Source organism: Hyperolius riggenbachi, chromosome 3 (assembly GCF_040937935.1).
Source record: "Hyperolius riggenbachi isolate aHypRig1 chromosome 3, aHypRig1.pri, whole genome shotgun sequence".
Lineage (NCBI taxonomy): Eukaryota > Metazoa > Chordata > Amphibia > Anura > Hyperoliidae > Hyperolius > Hyperolius riggenbachi.
Window position 1 is genome coordinate 489,837,567 of NC_090648.1, and position 21,579 is coordinate 489,859,145.

A 21,579-nucleotide genomic window follows, 5' to 3' on the forward strand; every position below is an offset into this window, starting at 1 on the left:
CCTGTGTGTAATGTGACAAATTCACTCCCCTCTCCTCCTCCCCTCTGCCTCTGAAATCTCTGGCTAGTAACCTCCTCCTCCTGCCCAGACTGAGCTCCCATAACTTCTAACGGCCATCATTTCTTATAGCTCCCCCTGCTGGCTGGACTGGAAATGTTTGTAAGCAGAAGATCCTTGATTAGCTACTGTGTAGTGATGACAAGATAACATAAATGGGATTCGATATTGGTAGTATTAGGGGGAATTGTTTTACCACAGCAGTAACTCAAGTGTGTCTTCTGCTTGTTTGGCCAGACTTGACCCGCCACTAGGTGGCAGTCCAAATGAGGAAGGCTTATTAAGGTTTTAGCACTAAATATTGCATAGGAAAAAGATAAATACTAACCCTGCGTTTAATATTTGAATGCATTGTTTTGTATGTACTGTGAAATACTGATTCGCCCTCATCCTAATTATTATTATATTTTTTTTTTTTGTAGGATGATGATGGGAAAATTTGGTAAGTATCAGTAAGCTGCTTTTTATCATTACCCATTATGCTGCTTTTACAGTTATTTAAAGGACCATGTTACCGGAAAAAGTGACAATTTCGTTTATCCTATGAATATGCTTTTCTTACTAAGGATAAAGTGATATGAAACTCTGCATTTCCTCTTTATTCTAAAAGATTATTTACAGCATAAAATCTACCACCACAAACATTTTGTACCAAAACAGCATTAAAAAAGTTAAATACAGTACTTTGTTCTTCAGTGGAAAGCTCCCTGCTGCTTCTTGCCGCATCCGAAAAGATGAGAACGTTCTCTTTTGTTTACATTCCTCTGTTGCAGCAGTTAGTATACAGCTGAAACAGAACTGCACTGAGCTGAGGAGCAGAGAGAGCTGGGAAGTGATCACTAGCTAGATTGTAATATACTGTATAACAGAAGCTATGCAAGAAAATGCAATGGCAGCTTTCAGAGCAGATAAACTGTACTTTGGGAATTTGGAATTTTGTAAACGGACAATATTACTTTTGCACAAAAGCAAATATGGTAATAAAATGTAGGAAAACACATTTTTTTATTGAATGTTACGTGAGTTTTTTTTTTTTATCCCACTTTAACTGCAATAAATTAATTAGAGGAATAGATTTATATAATACAATCTGCAGGCTATCTATTAGTATAACATAAGAAGACATCTTCTCTGTCATTGGACTATGAGCTGTGCCTCTCTGCTTTCTCCATCCCTATTTGATATCATGACTTCTAGTATTATTCTTTATATTGTTCTTGGTATAGATGTCATTATTACAGATGATCAGTGAAATACAAATATTCTAATGTTGCAAACAAATTGCATGCAGCTCAGAACTCCGACAAATGCAGCAGCTGCAGTGTGTGTTTGGCTCAGTTCCAAGCTGAATACTACTATATTTGCGCCACTTTGCCTATTTCTGGCTGCTATTGATGTTTCTGTTTAAAGCGGACCTGAACTCAGAACTTCCGCTCTGCTCAAAGATAAGCAACAGCATAATAACTTTTAAAGAAAAAACATTTTTGTTACAGCTAATACAAGTCCTGCAATACATCTGCAGTGTGTCTACTTCCTGCTTTCATGGAAGAGGGCGTAGGGTTAACATCCTGTGTTTACAAATACGCTTCTCTGCTGAGGCAGCCAGCTGACACAGCTGAGGGATCAAATTACTGTTGTGATTTGTCACAGATGACAGGGAATTAGACAGGCTAAACTCTCTAAATACATGGTGCATTTGTCTGTTTTCTTTGTGTCCTGTGCAAGAGTTCAGGTCCACTTTAAAGATGGTAAGATGATTTTGTACTTGGCAATACATTTTAACAGAAGCGATTTGTGTGGATGACGAATTTTTTTCTCCCTCTTTCTCCTTCGTCAGAGCGAGACGCATTCGACACTCTGTTTGACCACGCCCCCGACAAACTGAGCGTCGTGAAGAAGGTAGAGAATTTACTGCATAATTATCCAGGCTGATTTATCAAGCCATGTGCCCAGAGTGCTGCTAGGAGCAACCAATCAGCTTGCTTCTTTTACCAGGAGAAATCTAATTGGTTACTAGGGGTCACACCCACATTTTTCCCTCCAGAATTCTCTGCACTGGTCTCTGTAAATCTTCCCCTCTGAGTTATTAGGAAACGAAGGCATGTACTGAATGCATGCGTTGTCTCTCTTCTACAGTCGCTGATTACATTTGTGAATAAACATCTGAACAAGCTGAACCTGGAGGTGACGGAACTGGAATCGCAGGTAAGCAAATCGCTCCTCTGCTAAAAGAACTATAGACCTGATTGGCTGAGGATATGTCGGCTGAAGCTGCGCCAATCAATGCCAAACTGCCTCCGATCGGCAATACAATAATATAGGATTATGGATATCCCACTATGGTACCGATATGAGGAGCTTCTGCTGTTTGCCCCCGTGCAAGCACTTTGCGATCTTAAAGGGGCATTCTGATTAGAAAAAAATGATTCTTAGCTCATTTGTCAGTTGTGTTTTTTTTTTTCCCCCCTCCAGACTGCCATGTCCAACATTGTGGCGGTTCATATAAACATGTGCATGCAAGAAAAGTAAAAATTTGGGTTCTTGAAAATAGCCATAGTAGAATTTCAGTAAATTTACAGATATATTTTGCAGTGCTACTTCCAATGGTAAAACATCAGTTAAAGAGAATCTGTACTCTAAAATTCGTACAATAAAAAGCATACCATTTTATTCATTATGTTCTCCTGTGCCCCTCTGTGCTGTTTCTGCCACTCCCTGCTGCAATCCTGGCTTGTAATTGCCATTTGTAGGCAGTGTTTACAAACAAAAGACATGGCTTCTAACTAGTGTGATAGGCTTGAGAGTAGCTCAGTCTCTGACTCATACAGAGCTTGGAGAGGGTGTGTAAAGCTTCTGCCAATGACAAGCAGTGCAGCACATTCCACACATTCCAGCCTCAGCTGACAGAGCCGACAGAAGAGAGATTAGATTAGATCATATAACAGAGATAACACAGCCACTGTGCAACTAGAAAAGGCTGCAGTAACACAGACCACATTAGAACAGGTATAGGAACTTATAGGATAGAAGATATAAGGCTGAAAATCTTGTTACAGTCTCTTTAATGGTACTAATATATTACTACAGTTAAACCTAATCCTACTCTCACAGAGAACCTTCCCTCTATCAATGCTGAACCCTAACTACACCCCCTAATACCTAACCCTAACTACCCCCTCCCCCACAGATGCCTAACCACTCCTTCCCCCACTGATGCCTAACACTAACCATCCCCCTCCCCCACCGATGCTTAACTGCCCCTCTCCCCCACCGATGCCTAACCCTAACCCCCCTCCCCCACCGATGCCTAACCCTAACCCCCCTCCCCCACTGATGCCTAGCCCTAACCCCCCCCCCTCCTCCACTGATATTTAACCACTTCCCTTCCTCTACTGATGCCTAACCCTAACTACACTACCTAACCCTAACCACCCCCTCCCCCACAGATGCCTAATCCTAACCACTCCTTCCCCCACTGATGCCTAACACTAACCATCCCCCTCCCCCACCGATGCTTAACTGCCCCTCTCCCCCACCGATGCTTAACTGCCCCTCTCCCCCACCGATGCTTAACTGCCCCTCTCCCCCACAGATGCCTAACCCTAACCCCCCTCTCCCACTGATGCCTGACCCTTACTCCCCTCCCCCGCTGATGCCTAACCCTAACCACCCCCTCCCCCACAGATGCTTAATCCTAACCACTCCTTTCCCCACCAATGCTAAGGCCTACCCAACCCGCCTCCCCCATTGATGCCTAACCTCCCTTCTCCCCACCAATGCCTAACCCTAACCACCCCCCTCCTCCACTGATAACTAACCACTCCCCTCCTTCTACCAATGCCTAACCCTAACTGCCCCTCTCCCCCACCAATGCCTAACTCTAGCCACTCCCCCGCCTCCACTGATCCCCAACTACCCCCCACCAATGCCTAGCCGTCCCTCTCCCCCACTGATGCCTATCCCCCTCCCTCCACTGATGCCTAACCCTAACTGCTCCTTTCCTCCACCGATCCCTAACCACCCCCTTCGCTCTACCGATGCGTTACCCTAACCTCACACCTCAATGCGTAACCCTCACCACCCCCCTCCAATGGCCAACTGCCCAACCCCTACCTTGGAGTAATCTTAGGAGACAAAATGAATTGAATAAGTACTATAGTGTCTGTGTCCAAAACAATATATAGATTTACTTTTTCTTAAAGCGGATCCGAGATGAAAAACTAACAAGTAACTTGTCTATATATTGTATCTAAAGTTTAAACCAGTGTTTCGCAAACCTGTCCTTGTGACTCCCCAACGGTGCATGTTTTGCAGGCAACCTCACCTATGCACAGGTGGGGTAATTAGTGTCTCAACTAAGTGGTGTGCATAGATGAGGTTGCCTGCAAAACATGCACTGTTGGGGAGTCATGAGGACAGGTTTGAGAAACACTGGTTTAGATAGTTTAAACAGCAAATCTAGCTGCAAACAACTTCAACAGAATATGATTATTTCTTCCTGTGATATGAGAGCAGCCATGTTCTGCTTGTGATCATTACACATAGGCAAGCTGCTCTGCATCTCCACTCCTCAGCCTGTGAAAACGTCACTCCCCTCTCCTTCTCCCTCCTCCCCTCTGCCTCTGAAATCTCTGGCTAGTAACAACACCTCCTCCTCCTCCTGCCCAGACTGAGCTCCCATAAGCCCTTGCTACATGATTCTAAATGCCTAGGCACTGGAGGAGCTGTGGGTGAGGCTTGTTTAGTTTATAGGGGATTAGGGTATTGTAACAAACCAAAAAATGTATTTGGCTTGAGGAATGCCCTTTAAAGGGGCACAATTATGCAATGAGTAAAAGTTTATCTCGGATCCACTTTAAACTAGGCTTGTAAAATATTGAACCTCTATAGACGCACATTAGTTTGGCATCCTTTTAATTGTATTTTATGCCTTGTGCACCACAGTTTGCAGATGGCGTCTACCTGGTCCTCCTGATGGGACTTCTGGAGAACTATTTTGTACCTCTGCACAACTTTTACCTGACGCCGGAGGGATTTGAGCAGAAGGTAAAGTCTCTGGGAGAGATCTGGGATCCGCTAGGGGATCGGCATTGAACACCTGAGCATGTACGCTCGGCCCAGGCAGGCGTGTTTATTGTTATAGAGATGACACGCGCGGGAGACTGTCTTGGGAAAAACAATAGTGGATTCCTTAAAAAAATCCCATCGTCTAATTTCTGTGAATAGCAGAATGGGGTGTAATGCTGGGGATACACGGAACGTTTCTGTACCGTGTATCGACCAGCTGATCCGGCCAGCTGATAATATTCAGCTGGCCTGATCATGCCGCTCGACCCCCGCCCGCTCGGGCCGAGCGGTAATCGATCCGCGGGGACGCGGCTGGGGTCGATCCAGCGGCTAATCGAGCCGCCAGGCGACCCGTGTATTCCAGCCATTGAGCAGCAAGTTTGTACAGTGTAACAGAGCATAATAAGCTCTTATGCCTAGTACACACCATACAATTTCCTGTTAAGGTGGCCATACACTGGTCGATTTGCCGTCAGATTCGACCAACAGATAGATCCCTCTCAGATCGAATCTGATCAGAGAGGGATCGTATGGCCACCTTTACTGCAAACAGATTGTGAATCGATTTCAGCCTGAAACCGATCACAATCTGTGGAGCTGACCCCCCCCTGCATACGTTACCTGTTCCGGCCGGCGCGAGTCCCCTGGTCCCGCTGTCTTCTTCTCCGCTCCGGGCTCCAGACCGTTCCTGCAGCTACTGAACTTCCTGTCCGGGGGAAGTTTAAACAGTAGAGGGCGCTCTACTGTTTAAACTTCCTGCCGGGACAGGAAGTTCTGTGTAGCTGCAGCTGGTCCGGAACTCAGCGCGGAAAGAAGATAGCAGGGACCAGGGGACTCGCGCCGGCCGGGACAGGTAATGTATACCCGCTGTATTGCGTTGGTCGTCGGGCATTCGGACGCCGCTATCGACGCACTCCCGACCCGCCGGCGATCGAGAAAAATCTTCCGCACGGATGGGTCGACGGGAACGATAGATTTCGGACGGAAATCGATCGTTCTTTCAGCGGTGTGCGCGGCGATTTCACAGCCGATTCGATCACTGTGATCGAAACGGCCGTATATCGGTGGGAAAATCGTTAGGTGTATGGGCCCCTTTAGTTTTCTGTTAGATTTTCTGTAAAGTACTGGTAGAGACTGGTCATTATCTCTGGTGCATTGTCTTCTGGGTATCTCCTGCTGAGTAGAACAATGCTTAATTGCTAGGCAGATAGATGGTTAGATAATTTCCAACATGTTGGAAATGATCTACAGTATCTGGCAGGTAAATCTAACAGAAAATGTTACCGAAAATTGTATGGTGTGTACTAGGCATTAGAATTTATATGCAGACATGCCCTTCCTGTGAATGGGCACGCCCCCTTCCTGTGACCGACAAACACTTCCTGTGATGGGGCACACCCTTCCTGTTACCATGGACGCGCTTGACCAGACCAGAAGGTTAAACCTTTTAAACACTTGACAGAAAAGCCTACAGGCTAGTAAAATGAAGCCAGGCAGATGGTGGGTGTAAGATTATCACTCGTATCTGGGTGTGCATTCCACTTACTATACATACTTATTTATGCAGGTTGAGATCAGCCTTTTATTAATGTCTTGTGTTGTTTCTGCAGGTTCACAATATTTCCTTTGCGTTTGAGCTGATGGAGGACGGCGGTCTGAAGAAACCGAAAGCCAGGCCGGAAGGTGAGTATATTTATGGATCTGTTCCTGTAATAATGTTTCATCTGCATCCAAGCTAAACCCAGATTCAAACAGGCAAATTCTCAAAGCCATTCTTTGAAGGATTATCTGCATATGCCATATGCTTGGCGAGGGGTGTGGTGGGGGCGTGGTTAGAGGTGAGACAGGGCATCTCTTAAAGTGTCCCTTATACTTATCTCACAATGTTGGAAGGTATGAACTGATATTGTTCAAAAGGAAATAAATATGGCAGCCTCCATATCCCTCTCACTTCAGGTGTCCTTTAACCCTCCTGGCGGTTAATTTTTTTTTGCCAAATAGGCAAAAATCCTTTTTTTTTAATTTTTTGTTTTTTTTGTTTCATGTAAAGCTACCTGAGTGGTAGCTACATGAAACACCACTAGAGGGCGCATGTGTCCCTCTAGTGCGATCGTCGCCGGCATCAATAGCAAACAGGGGAACGCGTATATAACACGCTCCACTGTTTGGTTTCTCCTGTCGCCATGGCGACGATCGGAATGACGTCATGGACGTCAGCCGACGTCCTGACGTCAGACGCCTCCAATCCAGCCCATAGCGCTGCCCGGAACTCATTGGTCCGGGCAGCGCAGGGCTCTGGCGGGGAGGGGCCCTCTTCTGCCGCTGCGTGTGGGCGATCACCGCAGAGCGGCGGCGATCAAGCTGTACGCGCGGCTAGCAAAGTGCTAGCTGCGCGTACAGCACTTTAAATGGCCCAAATCACCCCACCAGGGGCTGAGATATCTTCCTGCGCGGCATAGCCCGAGCTCAGCTCGGGCTTACCACCAGGAAGGTTAACAAGGAACTTTAACCGCCAGTTGAACTTTATCCCTTTATCAGTAGCTGATACCCCCTTTCCCATGAGAAATCTTTACCTTTTTTCTATTGGATCCTCAGAGACCTATGTGTGGATGTTATTGTGGAGAAACCCCTCCCGGGGTGTGATGTCATTACCTTGGTCCTGACAGTTTCCTGTCTGTGAACCTCGCTGCGTTGTGGGAAATAACTGCTTTTTCCAACTGCCAAGCAAGCAGTATCTCCCCTCTGTGCATAGATCTGTTAGGAACATTGCATACAGAACACCTGGCAGGACTAAAGATATCACCACCTGGAATACATTTCAGAATGTAAATTGGGAAAAGGAAAGATTTTACAATGGGCGAACACTGACTAAATCTATAAATGAATATTGTAAAAAAAAAATAAGCAATTTATTCATTCTGTTATTCTCACTACAGTTCCTCTTTAAAGCAAACTTGAACTGCAAATAAAGTCAAAATCAAGTCAACATACACAGGTCATACTTGCCTCCCGTGTAGTCAACTCTTCAATCTCTCTCCCGTGTCCTGTTAGTGCACTGTGATCAATGGAATTCTCTGTCCTCCATTTTGGTAAATGGCCATTACCCCATAACCGCTTCTTGGTCAGCACACTGTTAAAGGACACCCCAGGCGAAAATAAACTAATGAAATAAATGATTGTATCGATCTTCCTTCTCCTAAAATATAGGATATAGGATATTCCACAGTTTTATTTTGTTTAAATCTACTTTTCAAGTTTTAACTGTTTTATTGTTTATGCTCAATGACACATTCATGGAAGTATGCCAGAGCTAAAATGTATGGACTGTTGACCCTTTTTATCACTTTCCTGCTCTCAGAAGCCATTTTCTGCTAGGAAAGCGTTTTAGGGCTCTTTCTCACCAAGACGTTGCGTTTTAGGGGACGTTAAGGTCGCATAACGTGCCCCTAACGCAACGTCTGGTGGTGTTTAAGTTGGACGTCAGTTTGAGCCGGGTTATGCGGCTCAAAAGACTGTGGAGACCACGTGGTTCCGCCAGCCAATCGGCGCACAAAGCGGCCGCTCCAGGAAGAAAACTGTTACGTCAGCAGTGCAGTGCATATGAATTGGCCATGTGGATAATCACTGCGCATGTGAAAGCAGTCTAACGCGGCTAAAACCGCTATAACGCACAGCATGCTGCACTTTCTTTCGACGTGTAGCGTTACACTGTGAACAGCTCATTGATTATTCATTACTATGAGTTGGGCTGCGTTACAGGCTGCTGTAACGTCCCACTGTGAAAGAAGCCTTACAATTGGAATTTCTTTTCAGTGAGGGTCACACCTGTAGTCACTTCCTGTCTGAGTCAGGGCTGAGTCAGCCACTTACATACCTGATATTTAACTCTTTCAGGCAGAGAAAGGGAAAAAAAGGAACACATCATAGTTGTTTGTGTGCTAGGCACTGTACATACCCATGTCTATCTCATCATGTCACACGTCACCTCGGGTATCCTTTAAACTGTAATATCACCCACATGAGCCATAGGGAAACATGGACATTACCCTGCTCATCAGTTGTCCTTTCAGTTATAACTGACAGCAACTGATATATAACTGACAGCAACAGATACATTTCAGTTCTTCAGACATGGTGAGCTTCTGAGAGGAACGGACAGTGCGATAAGTATGTAATATTCATTTGCAGCTACGTCATGTGTTTATTTTAAATAATTTTACTCGGATTAGGTTCCCTCACACAATAAGCAACTGTAGGCAAGACAGGCCTTGTGCCCCAAAGCAGCCAATCGGATTGTCCCATGCATTCTCTGGGGGAAACGATCAGAAATCTCATCAGACGGCTTAGAAGAACAGTTTGTGTTTTTGTCTGTGTGAATTATTTTCTAGTTTCTATTTGCTTGGCACTTGTCAGCGTCGTCTCCCTGCGGTTCCCACGCACCACGGAATAAAATTACACGTTAAATTGGGGTCTTTCTGCCGGCCGCTCAGATTGCCTTGAGGTATGGGGAATTATAAATCAATGTGATAATGGACTCTGCGCTCCACAATCGAGCCCGACAAGTCTATTTCATTGCCCTGGAGGGACGCAAACATTACATTTACCGCCGCTGCCGCGTCTGATCGCCTCCCAGCCATCGTCATGGTTACTGCGCTTTAAGCAATCCACTGCCTGTCAATTGAAAGTTTTAAAAATCTCATTCGGGGAGGTGAAGGTCGCTTACTGTAAAGAGGCGAGATTATTGATTAGTTTAGCGGCTCCTTATGTCATTTCTATGAATGAAATTCCTTCTATTTATAGATCTTGCGTTCTGCCGGCATCCCTGTAGATTTAGGTAGTGGTACGACCCCAATCCCCGGCGCCCTCCCACGGGTACGACGTATTCTGCTTTTCCGAAGCCGCCCTCCGCTCCGGCCTATTATAGATTCCAGTTACAGGTCCAGCAGGCTGGGGATATTGATATTTCTCTTCAGGTAGATGTATTGCTGCTGAAGGCTGCATAATGTGGAATATGTCAGGGCTTTGCTGATGGATGGACGCCCCTGAGGTTAATTTCTCCTGTGACATCAAATGGGATTGTTCCCGTCAGTCAACGCGGTTCACTACCGCACATTAAAGGGGGCTGTTCTGTTCTAAAGCAAACCTGAAACTTTAGTTATCTATGCAAAAGAGCTTCTCTGAGCTCTCTGACCCAACTTGGGTAGAAGACAGTCCTGTTTTCTGAAGCACTCAGGGCCCTTTCACACTAGAGGCTGCAGTAGAAAAGGCTAAAACGCTGCCTTTTGCTGTCAGTGTTTTGGTGCTTTTTGAAGTAGTTTTTATGCTTTTCAACGCCAATACATAGCTTTTCCATAGCGTTTTCAAAGCGTTTTACAGCTCTGAAAACTTTTAATTCTGGGGATTTGTTTTTCAGCGGTGTAACATTTTTAAAAAAACTGTAGTTTGCACTTTCCATTGACTATCATTGAAACGCGAAACGCCGCGGTCGGCCCTGAAAAAGCGCCGGGGAGCTTCAAAACGCACCGCTCAAAAACGCGGCGTTAAGTGTGAAAGGTAAAATGAAAGTCTATGGACTTTCATTTTACCATGGAAAACGCAAACTATGGCCGTGGCGGTAAAACGCCGAAAAAGGCCTGTTGTGTGAAAGAGCCCTTATACATCAAAGAAACAGTGAAAGGCAGCTTCAGATAAGGTTTTACTGCAGGGGAGTTCAAAGGGTCATTTGCTCTGCTCTGCTTCATAGTTTAAAATACAGTGTGTGGTGTGTAAACTGCAAATATATCAGAATGAGGCAATGTTATAAAAAAAAAGCTATATAGTTATCTGTACTACACATACAATTCATTATATCATAAGTTTTTTTTGGTTTTTTTTGTTGTTGCTTTAATGTGGGGGTCCTGGAGGTCAAGATGTACCATCTAGAAATGAAATAAAAGAACTGTAAAGCCATCAGGAGCCCAGTATAGTGGGTGTGTCAGAAACATGGGGAAATTGTGGTGCAAAAAAAAAACTCAAGACTCTGGGTAGCAACAATAGCAATCGTGGTTCTGATCCTGTTGATAAAACTGGCCTGCAGTACAGGCGATCCTACGATCCAGGGGGTTTCTCTCCAGAAAATAAGCATTCAAATGAAGGGATAGTGGGAAATGTGAATTTACCGTAGAATGTTTTATTTTATTTTTAGTCGCCTTTATTGACAAAAATAAAAAGTAAGATTTTTATTTTTTTCTTTCGGAATCTATTTTTGCTTGAAGCACGCTATTATGCGCAATCTAACAGTTGTCCAGCTGGCAGCTTGTATGGCCCTCTGTCTGCCCCCTGACACTTAGTTTATAATGTCATCCTGGCATCCAATAACCGTCTGTGTATATACAGGTAGTCCCCGATTAACGAACGAGATAGGGGACTGTAGGTTCGTTCTTAACCTGAATCTGTTTTTAAATCGGAACACTGTGCCATCTCTGTCCCCGTTACCTCCTCTGTGCCTCCAGTGTCCGTCTGCCCTCTGTACCTGCTTTATATGTTTAAAAGCCATTTTTTCTTTGAATTTTTTGCAATAGAGTTTCTCAAAAACTACAAGTCCAATTTGTAATTATTTTTTTTTTACTTGTTCTCATGGAAACACAAAATCCATGCCATTCGTATCGGCAGGTCATTCGTAAGTCGGGCGTTTGTAAGTCGGGGACTACCTGTACTTGCTCCAGTCACTCATTATGTTTGTGTTCTTTGGGACTGAACTAATCACTGTTCTCCTCCTCTTCTCTCTGCAGATATCGTGAACCTGGACTTGAAGTCTACTCTGCGAGTTTTGTACAACCTGTTTACGAAGTACAAGAACGTAGAATGAGTCTGGCCAATTTACCGACCACCCCTCCTTGTGCCTTACAGCCACTCACCAAAGACCCCGAGACTTCCCATTCTTCTCCCGCCGACGGGCACACACCTTTTTGTACAAATGACATTTTTCTTAGCTGCGCGGACCTCTGTACGCTGTTCGGCAGAGAGAAACCACTCAACATCATCTTAGTTTTTCCAAAAACTTGTCCCTATAATGTCACGCTACAAAAACTAAAAAACTTGTTACTGCTGTGAAAGAAAAATACTACAGCAGGCAGTAATCTTGTCTATATATAAAAGTACATGTGGTTGAATTTTTAATCCAGCAGCAAAAGTGTTATGGATGATTTTGTCCTGGGATTTTCTACTGATCTGATTTGCGAGTCTGAGGGCTCGTTTCCACTATCGCGAATCTGCATGCGTCCAACGCATGCAGATCCGCACATGTAATACAAGTGGATGGGCCTGTTTCCACTGTAGCGTTGTTGAGGTGCGTTTTTTTCAGCGTGAAAAAAACGCACAAAAGAGCCAACGATTTCGCCTGCGTCGGGAATCAGTGCGAATCGCCGCTAATGTATTTAATAGTAAAAACGCATGCGTTTGTTACATGCGTTTTTACCCGCGATTTCGCGTGCGATTTCGCACCTTTTTCAATTTTATTTAGCCCTGGCAGTGTCATGGTTAATTTCGCATGGCACCCTGCCATGCGAAATCGCAGGCGAAATCGCGGGTAAAAACGCATGTGGAAACGCATCCGCATGCGTTTTTACAAGCGTCGGAATGCGGCCGAAATCGCGTCGCAACAGTGGAAACAAGCCCTGAAATGAGCGACTCGTGCTGCCGGCTCACACTTTTGTCACTTGAAGGATCTGTGGGGGGTGTGAAAGTACAGATGAAGCAGGACCTTATAGGCTGATAGCAGGGGGGCGTGTGCTAGAGGCCGATGCTGGCCTATAGGGCGAAGCTTCATTTGCATCTTCACACACCTTACAGCTGCTTCAGGGACCAGAAATGTGAACTGGCGATCTGGGTTAATTGCATCAGACTTTCAGATGAGATGGGCAGGAAACTGGGGAGAACTGCTTTTAACTCTTGTTTGCTGTTGGATTACACACTCTAGCACATGTATACTTTACTTTCTATACAGCAGTACTGCCTGCTGAAGGATTTTATTTTTTTGATCAGTGATGAGCTTTAACTTTTCTGTATATGTGCCATTGCTTCTCTTTTGGCAATCAGAAAATCAAAACCAAAAACTTGCTCTGCCGTGGCTGGGCTGGGGCCGAATCTTGTATTAGATGTTCAAAAAACAAAACAAAACAAAACAAAATTATTTGCAGTGAGTTGTCTACCCACAGATTGTTTGCATTGAATAAAACAGAGGACATAGTTACATGGTTAATGGCAACCAGTTGTTTAGAGGAGGTGTGGCTAAGTGGTTAGGGAGGAGCCTCCCCTTTCCAGTCTCCTCCTCCTATTTTGTGGTGCTTTTTGCACACACCTGTATGTTGTTACCCATGTATATATATTGAATAGGCTATTCATGAGAAAGGAGACCATAAGGTTACCACACACGATACAATGAAAGGTTTATTTGACAGAATGATCGGTTTTCTAGAAAAATTTTTTTTAATTCTTTCCCCCTCCTTCAAATGGGCAGACTGTCTGACTGGTTTTCTGATCGTTTTGTGTAAACTATACGTTATTGGCCTTCGCGTATCCAGTCCGATTCCCTGTGATATTTCATTAGATGGTTTTGTATACACTAGTCACCAGGGCAACCACATGCGTCATTTTATGTCCTGAAATGAGACTTGAGTTAAAGTCTTGCTGTTGCCATGGCGGCCAGATACTGTGTAGCTTCTCGGAAACTTGAATGGTTACTATGGACGATGGCGCATGCCTCCTTCAGGTAAGAGAGATAGGATAACTGCCGTTGTCACCCCCTCACACTTATGGAGGTCTTTTTTTTTGGGGGGGGGGGGCAGGTTATCTCTGATTGCTAAGGTGCCCACTAACAGTAACCTTTTCAGCAAAGAATCATTCAAGCGACCAAATAAATGAGATGGGAACTAAAAAGTCGTAACACATCAATTATTTCACCGCCAACGAACCGCTCTGCACTTCCTGTCCATCACAATCGATTATAAAAAAAAGTTTTCTAATCAACTTGTTGAAAGTTCACTGTTTGAATGGTTTAGTCGCTTTGGGACATTGAGGTTTTTTTTTTCTCTAGCAATTTGATTGCATGATTGCCCTGGCGGTTCTTCGTTGAAAATTGTACTGTTTATGAACCCACCAATGGATCAATATTTTCCTCAAATGCGATCGTTCGATCAGATTCTTACAATTGAATTATACATAGAATGTTGGATTTTTATAATCGTATCTGAAAGGGACAAAGTGCCCTAATTGATCCAATTATGGGAAAAACTGATAATTTTCTTCTGATTACATACGATCCTGCAAATCTGATTGAATGATCACATCTGAGGAAAATATTGTACCGTTAATGGCCACATTTAGCCACCCACCAAAGATATCTCGATCTTACTACTTCTATGCAATAGGAGGGACTAGCTAAAATATCCAGTCACCGGTTATTCACTCCATTTACCCTTCTACTGCATAGATTGTACAATCAAGATTGCATCGTTAGTGGGCACCTCGACGGCTGATCCACACAGATGGTTAACCCTTTGTAAAGTGGTGATGGCTGTTTTAACCATTAATCTGCTGGATGTCTGCCACCGTTCAGCCCCAGTGCACTTCCTGCTCAATACAAACGAATTGCAGCGAGGATCAATGAGATGCAAATATTTCTGAGTTCATGCAGATTTATGTAAATTTGTATGGAAATATATGCAGCTTGAAAATGGACCAATCAAGTCCCACCCAGGTTTACATTTTTAAGCTGCATATATTTGCATCTCATTGATCATCGCTAATGTCGTGTTGGCGTTTGGCAGGCGGTGCTGTTAGTGACTGGTAGATAGACGCTGCTGGTAGCTACTGGAGATGGTCAGCAAGATACTAATGACTCTGACTTGCATGAAAGTATAATGCAAATTGGATGTAGCTTTGTGATTCAGCCAATCAGGTGTGCTCTGCCTATTTTTATTGTCCCACTTGTGATTATCAGGAGAGAGAGTTGGGGGGGTTTCTCCTAAAGGGTGAAGCGAGAGAAATATAAACTTAAAGGGCAACTGAAGTGAGAGAGATGTGAAGGCTGCCATATTTATTTACTTTTAAGTAATACCAGTTGCCTGGCTTTTCTGCTGATCCTCTGCCTCTAACACTTTTAGCCATAGCCCCTGAACAAGCATGCAGCAGATCAGGTTTTTCTGACATCGTCAGATCTGACAAGATTAGCTGCATGCTTGTTTCTGGTGTGATTCAGACACTACTGCAGCCAAATAGATCAGCAGGACAGCCGGGCAACTGGTATTGTTTTAAAAGGAGATAAATATGGCAGCCACCATATCACTCTCACTTCAGTTCCCCTTTATGAGATTTACATTGGACCTGAACTCTAAATACATCCAGGGTGCATTTCTCGGTTTTCCTTCTGTCCTGTGCAAGAGAGTTTAGCCTGTATAATTCGCCCTAATCAGTGAGTGACTAATCACAAGTGTAATTTGATCCCTTAGCTGACTGTCACGGCAGAGCAGCTAATTTGTAAACACAGGATGTCAACCCTATGTCTGCTTTCATGAAAGCATGAAGTAGACACACTGCATATTTATTGCTGGATTTGTATCAGCTGTAACAAAGATGTTTTTTCTGTAAAGGTTATTATGCTGTTACTTATCTTTCAGAGCAGAGAGGAAGTTCTGAGTTCAGGTCCACGTTAATAAATTTTCCGCGCTGTCCAAAAATAAAGTGACCTTTTCTCGGTGGGCTGTAACTGAATTACCCACAAGGCAGTGCGGCGGCAGCAGATCTCATCTCACCGCACGGTCACATCTGCTGCGGAATGGCAGCGATGTACGTTCCAATTTAATGAAATGATGTTAAATGTCAGCCAAGATATTTGAAACTCCCTTTTCTGTTTTTTCAAAGCAGATTTTAGACTTAGATCTGCACAATACGCTCGGCGCGCGATCATTCACAGATGTGTCCCTGCGCCGCCGCTAATAAGCCCTACGGCAGCTCGAAACGCATTCCGGTAATGGAAACTGAAGAAAAAAACCCATAACTGGATGATCACTGCGGGGAGAACGCTGAATTATCAGTTCAGAGAGCCCTGGAGATGTAGTACAATAAAGTGAGAAAGGTGCTTCCCTATTGGTTGCTGGGGTAATCCATCAAATGAAAGGACCAATCCGTAGTTCAAAGGGGAGGGACTTTCTCCTGACACCGCAGAACATCCTCCTGACAGGTTAGCAAGAGAAGGAATTTGCATATCATTCACAGCAGGGTATACCTCTCTGCTTTCAGTGAAAGTAACCTCTGATTGTGTATAGACCAGGCATGGGCAAACTTGGCCCTCCAGCTGTTAACCACCCTGGCGTTCTGATTAAATCGCCAGGGTGGCTGCGGGAGGGTTTTTTTTAAATAAAAAAAAAACTATTTCATGCAGCCAACTGAAAGTTGGCTGCATGAAAGCCCACTAGAGGGCGCTCCGGAGGCGATCTTCCGATCGCCTCCGGCGCCCAGAATAAACAAGGAAGGCCGCAATGAGCGGCCTTCCTTGTTTCGCTTATATCGTCGCCATAGCGACGAGCGGAGTGACGTCATCGACGTCAGCCGACGTCCTGACGTCAGCCGCCTCCGATCCAGCCCTTAGCGCTGGCCGGAACTTTTTGTTCCGGCTACGCTGGGCTCAGGCGGCTAGGGGGGCCCTCTTTCGCCGCTGCTCGCGGCGAATCGCCGCAGCGCGGCGGCGATCAGGCAGCACACGCGGCTGGCAAAGTGCCGGCTGCGTGTGCTGCTTTTTATTTCGTTAAAATCGGCCCAGCAGGGCCTGAGCGGCAGCCGCTGGCGGTGTTGGACGAGCTGAGCTCGTCCAGACCGCTCAGCTGGTTAAAGGGAACCTTAACTGAACGGGGGTAAAGAGTTTTACTTACCTGGGGCTATTACCAGCCCCCTGCAGCAGTCCTGTGCCCTCGGCACCGCTCTGGAATCCTCTGGTCCCCCGCTGTCACTTAGTTTCGTTTTTGACGACTCACCAGTCGCCGGCCGCCATGCGTATTATTGGACGCATTCACCAATGCAATTAGCGCTATTGCGGACCGCAACGCGTACAAACATACGCGTTGCCGCATATCTACGCGTGCGGAATGCGGCAACGCGTATTTTTGTACGCGTTGCGGTCCGCAATAGCGCTAATTGCATTGGTGAATGCGTCCAATAATACGCATGGCGGCCGGCGACTGGTGAGTCGTCAAAAATGAAACTAAGTGAAAGCGGGGGACCAGAGGATTCCAGAGCGGCGCCGAGGGCACAGGACTGCTGCAGGGGGCTGGTAATAGCCCCAGGTAAGTAAAACTCTTTACCCCCCCGTTCAGTTAAGGTTCCCTTTAAGGAACTACAAGTCCCACAATGCATTGCAGGAGTCTGACAGCCAAAGTCATGACTCATAAATGGCAAATGCATTGTGGGACTTTTAGTTCCGTAACAGCTGGAGGGTCGAGTTTGCCCATGCCTGGTATAGAACATCATATCCTCCGTTTTAGATAGCTTGCATGTGCTGCAAGGGTTTTCGTGCACTTCAACTTAAAGAAGCCCTGTAGTGCCATACAGTGTAGTAGAATGCAGTAAATTCTTGAGGCTACCCACTTTTACAGACATTTTCCTGGTTTCAGCATCAGAAACTCTGTATCTACAGTATATATTATGTAGCCTTGCCCTCCCAGTTATGTCACAGCGGCTGTTTAGTAATGTGACATTTTCCCAGAGCATTCTGGGAGACCAGACATTATTTTCACTGGCTTCAGAAACCTCAGAAACAAACATTCAACAGAGATCACCTGCCAGCAGTAAAAATGTTGTCGCCTGTGATCATTTTCCGAATGTAAATCAGAAAGAAAATATTTTACAATGGACGACCGCTGACTAAATAATGTATAAATGAATATTGTATAAAAATAAGAAATTTTATTCATGACATTATTTTAACTACAGGTCCTCTTTAAGTGTTTGAAATAATGTGAAGCTCTGGGTCAGCCTTCCATTTTTATTACACGTGTGAACTTGCAGTAATTGGCAATGCACAGAGTTTTTTGCTTTGCCTGTCATTTTTGCGAGAAAGATTTTGAAATCCCCTGATAGGCTGCAACCTGTAGTTTAATTTCCTGTTAAGATAGTAGTGGGATTTAACTGGAGACAAAAAGCAGTCCAGACTCCTCTCCTCCTCAAACAAACACATGAGCTTGTCAGTGGAAGTGGGGTGGGGAACAGCAGCACAGATCCACTGACCCCACCCACTAACTCCCTCTGCTGAGAGGTAAAGCTTGTGACCAATACTGCGCCTACACGGCTGTGGACCAATCAAAATGCAGCAGCTGTTAGACCGTTGCCAAGTTGCATACATAGAACTGGCACAACATTTGTATTAACCTGAATTGTTAGCATCTCCAATGACCATCCCTGGTGGTGATTAGAGTCCGTCTGATCCTGTTTTCATGGTTTGACTTTATTTTTACTGTTTTGCAGACTTGCTGTATTTTTCTTGAAATATTCTGGTTTTTGTCCAAATTATACCAAAGAAATCTAAATGAAAGCCCTAAGCTCCGCACAGGATTTATGCTGTATGCGTTTTAATAGAACAGTTATGCATGAGAAAAGAAATTGTCGTTTATGTACCATAAAATACTTAGTGAAGCAAATTATAGATTCTCAGCATTCATCTATGCCTGCTCACTTCCTGCACCTCCCAATCATTGCGAAGCCATGCAGGAAGATGGATCCAGCGATGTCTCCGTGGTGACAAGCGCTCCCCCAAACCGATCTTCCGGCCGTTATGTGAAACATCACGCGATGTTAAGCGAACGCGGTACTTTGCGCAGGAGTCATCAGGGATCTTAAAGATCTGATCGGCCGTGGCGGTCAGTATCGCTACAAGACTCTAAGCGACGTACACGTGATTGTGTGCCTGTACCAACATCACGAGATTGCAGAAACGACTGCTCATTGCTCAAAAAATCGCTGGTCTTTGGGAAAATTGTTGGAAGAATTGCAAGGTGGTTGCGGGCCTTTAGTCAGCAGGGAGGCGTGACTTTAGCTGAGAGCGCAGTTTAGCTGAGGAGCTGGCAGCTAGAGGCTTCTGAGGATCTGCAGGTGAACGTAGGTTTTGTAAAATTGAAAAAGCAAAAGGCCTGCAAACAAAGATTCTCAATTTTTTCTTTTGTTATGCATAATTTTAACTTTAAGGGAACCTGAGATGAAAGATGTCTCAGGTTCTTTTGGCTTACTTAAAAGAGTCATCAGGCAATTTAAAAAAAAAAAAAAAAAAAAAAGCTTTACTCACCTGGGGCTTTCTCCAGCCCCTAGCAGCCGACTGTCTCACGCTGTCACCTTGGCTCCCCGCCGCTGTCCTGGTCTCAGTTCTCGGTCTGAAAGCAGACTCTGAGATCGTCCGCACTGCGCATGTGCGAACCGCCGCTGTCAATCAAGCCCACGTTGGTACGGGGCTTACTGCGCGTGGGACAGTCGGCTGCTATGGGCTGGAGTGAGGTGAGTAAAGCTTTTTTTGTTTTTTCTGTTTGTTTTTTTTTTGTTTAATTCGCCTGATGACTCCTTTAACTCCCCTTAAAGGGATACTGTAGGGGGTCGGGGGAAAATGAGTTGAACTTACCCGGGGCTTCTAATGGTCCCCCGCAGACATCCTGTGCCTGCGCAGCCACTCACCGTTGCTCCGCCTCCGGTTCACTTCTGGAATTTCAGACTTTAAAGTCAGAAAACCACTGTGCCTGCGTTGCCGTGTCCTTTCTCCCGCTGATGTCACCAGGAACGTATTGCGCAGACACAGACCATACTGGGCCTGCGCAGTATGCTCCTGGTGACAGCGGGATTGAGGACACGGCAACGCAGGCGCAGTGGTTTTCAGACCTTAAAGTCTGAAATTCCAGAAGTGAACCGGAGGCGGGGCCGGAGCATGGGTGAGTGGCTGCGCGTGCACAGGATGTCTGCAGGGGACCATTAGAAGCCCCGAGTAAGTGCAACTCATTTTCCCCCGACCCCCTACAGTGTCCCTTTAAAGGATACCCGAAGTGATGTGTGACATGAGATAAACATGGGTATGTACAGTGCCTAGCACACAAATAACTAGGCTGTGTTCCTTTTTTTTTTCTTTCTCTGCCTGAAAGAGTTAAACATCAGGTATGTACAGTAAGTGGCAGTTCCTGTCTGAGTCAGGACTGGGTCAGACTACAGTGTGACCCTCACTGATAAGAAATTACAACTATAGAACACTTTCCTAGCAGAAAATGGCTTGTGAGAGCAGGAAAGAGATAAAAAGGATCAATAGTTCATAAATTTTAGCTCTGGCACACTTCAATGAATGTGTCATTGAGCAAAAACAAAACAGTTAAAACTTAAAAAGTACATTTTAAACATGAAATAAAACTGTGGAATTCTTAAAAAGTCATTTTTAGGAGAAGAAAGATGGATACAATTGTTTATTTCATTACTTTATTCTCGCTTCGGGTGTCCTTTAAAGGTGGCCACATACGATATAATAAAATGATCTAATTTTACGGCAATTCGATAAATCTGATCGGCTCTCCCGAAAAAATTGAAAGCTTTTTTTTTTTTTTTCTTTCCATTTGAAAAATCCAATTTCCCATATTTTCGATGTTTATCGTTCTGTAATGCTGGACATTTTTCTAAAGATTGTATGGTGTGTGTTAGCTTGTCAATTTCTTAATATACACACAATAGCAATTTTCTCAGTTTCCAATCATTTTTATCATAATTGGGGAAATATTTAACATAGGTGTGTGTGTGGTACATTGGCCATACTTTTGAAATGTTCCTATCAGCCAGAAAAATTGATTGCAATTCTTGAACTAAACAGATAAAAAAATTGTATAGTGTGTGTGGCCACCTTAAGGCTGTTCGGTCTCCCTGCGTGGTTCCTGTCCCCCAGTGGAACGCCTGATAGCCTGGCCGAGCCGTCCTTTGTCACACATGCGTGACCCCATCGTGCTCCCATAGCCGAGAGCGTTCTGCGCCTGCGCAGTATTTATTGCACAGACGCAGTATGCTCTCGGCAATGGGAGTGCACGGCCGTGCCACGTCGAAGCGGGACTCGACCAGGCTATCAGGCCTTCCAGTGGTGGACAGGAGCCTCCAGATAGACGGTGAGGGACTGAGGGGGCTTAAGGAAGCCAACGGTAGGTATGGAACTTGAGACTGTTTTCGTCTCTGGTACACTTTGAAATGTCCTGTTAAACTCGCATAAAGTGCAGTGGGTGGGGCTTGGATTTATCTGCTGTGTGGAGGTTGGGCGGAGCTTGGCTTTACCTGCTGCGCAGTCGTTGGGTATTGCTTGGCTGGAAGTGTTTTGTTTTTTACGGTTATTGTGTGTTGGGTTAACCTTATATATTAAATTCTATTTATATTATACCACTTGTTTGTTTTGTTTTTTTACTTTCTTGTTTTTTACTTTGTTTT

The 21,579-nt window shown here is 44.8% G+C and overlaps 2 protein-coding genes across 4 annotated transcripts in view; both read left to right on the plus strand.

Annotated features, from left to right (window-relative positions):
- Positions 1-12,224, plus strand: part of PARVB (parvin beta) — a 73,613-nt gene extending 61,389 nt beyond the window's left edge. For both annotated transcript variants that reach the window (XM_068278183.1, XM_068278184.1), the window contains exons 8-13: positions 480-499; positions 1,895-1,956; positions 2,194-2,262; positions 5,002-5,103; positions 6,735-6,807; positions 11,895-12,224. In XM_068278183.1, coding sequence (XP_068134284.1) covers positions 480-499; positions 1,895-1,956; positions 2,194-2,262; positions 5,002-5,103; positions 6,735-6,807; positions 11,895-11,971 — 403 coding nt within the window. In that variant the 3' untranslated portion in view covers positions 11,972-12,224. The remainder of the gene's footprint in view (positions 1-479; positions 500-1,894; positions 1,957-2,193; positions 2,263-5,001; positions 5,104-6,734; positions 6,808-11,894) is intronic.
- Positions 12,225-12,323: 99 nt separating this feature from the next.
- Positions 12,324-21,579, plus strand: part of PARVG (parvin gamma) — a 95,657-nt gene continuing 86,401 nt past the window's right edge. For both annotated transcript variants that reach the window (XM_068278185.1, XM_068278187.1), the window contains exon 1: positions 12,324-16,342. In XM_068278185.1, the coding sequence (XP_068134286.1) occupies positions 16,273-16,342 (70 nt within the window). In that variant the 5' untranslated portion in view covers positions 12,324-16,272. The remainder of the gene's footprint in view (positions 16,343-21,579) is intronic.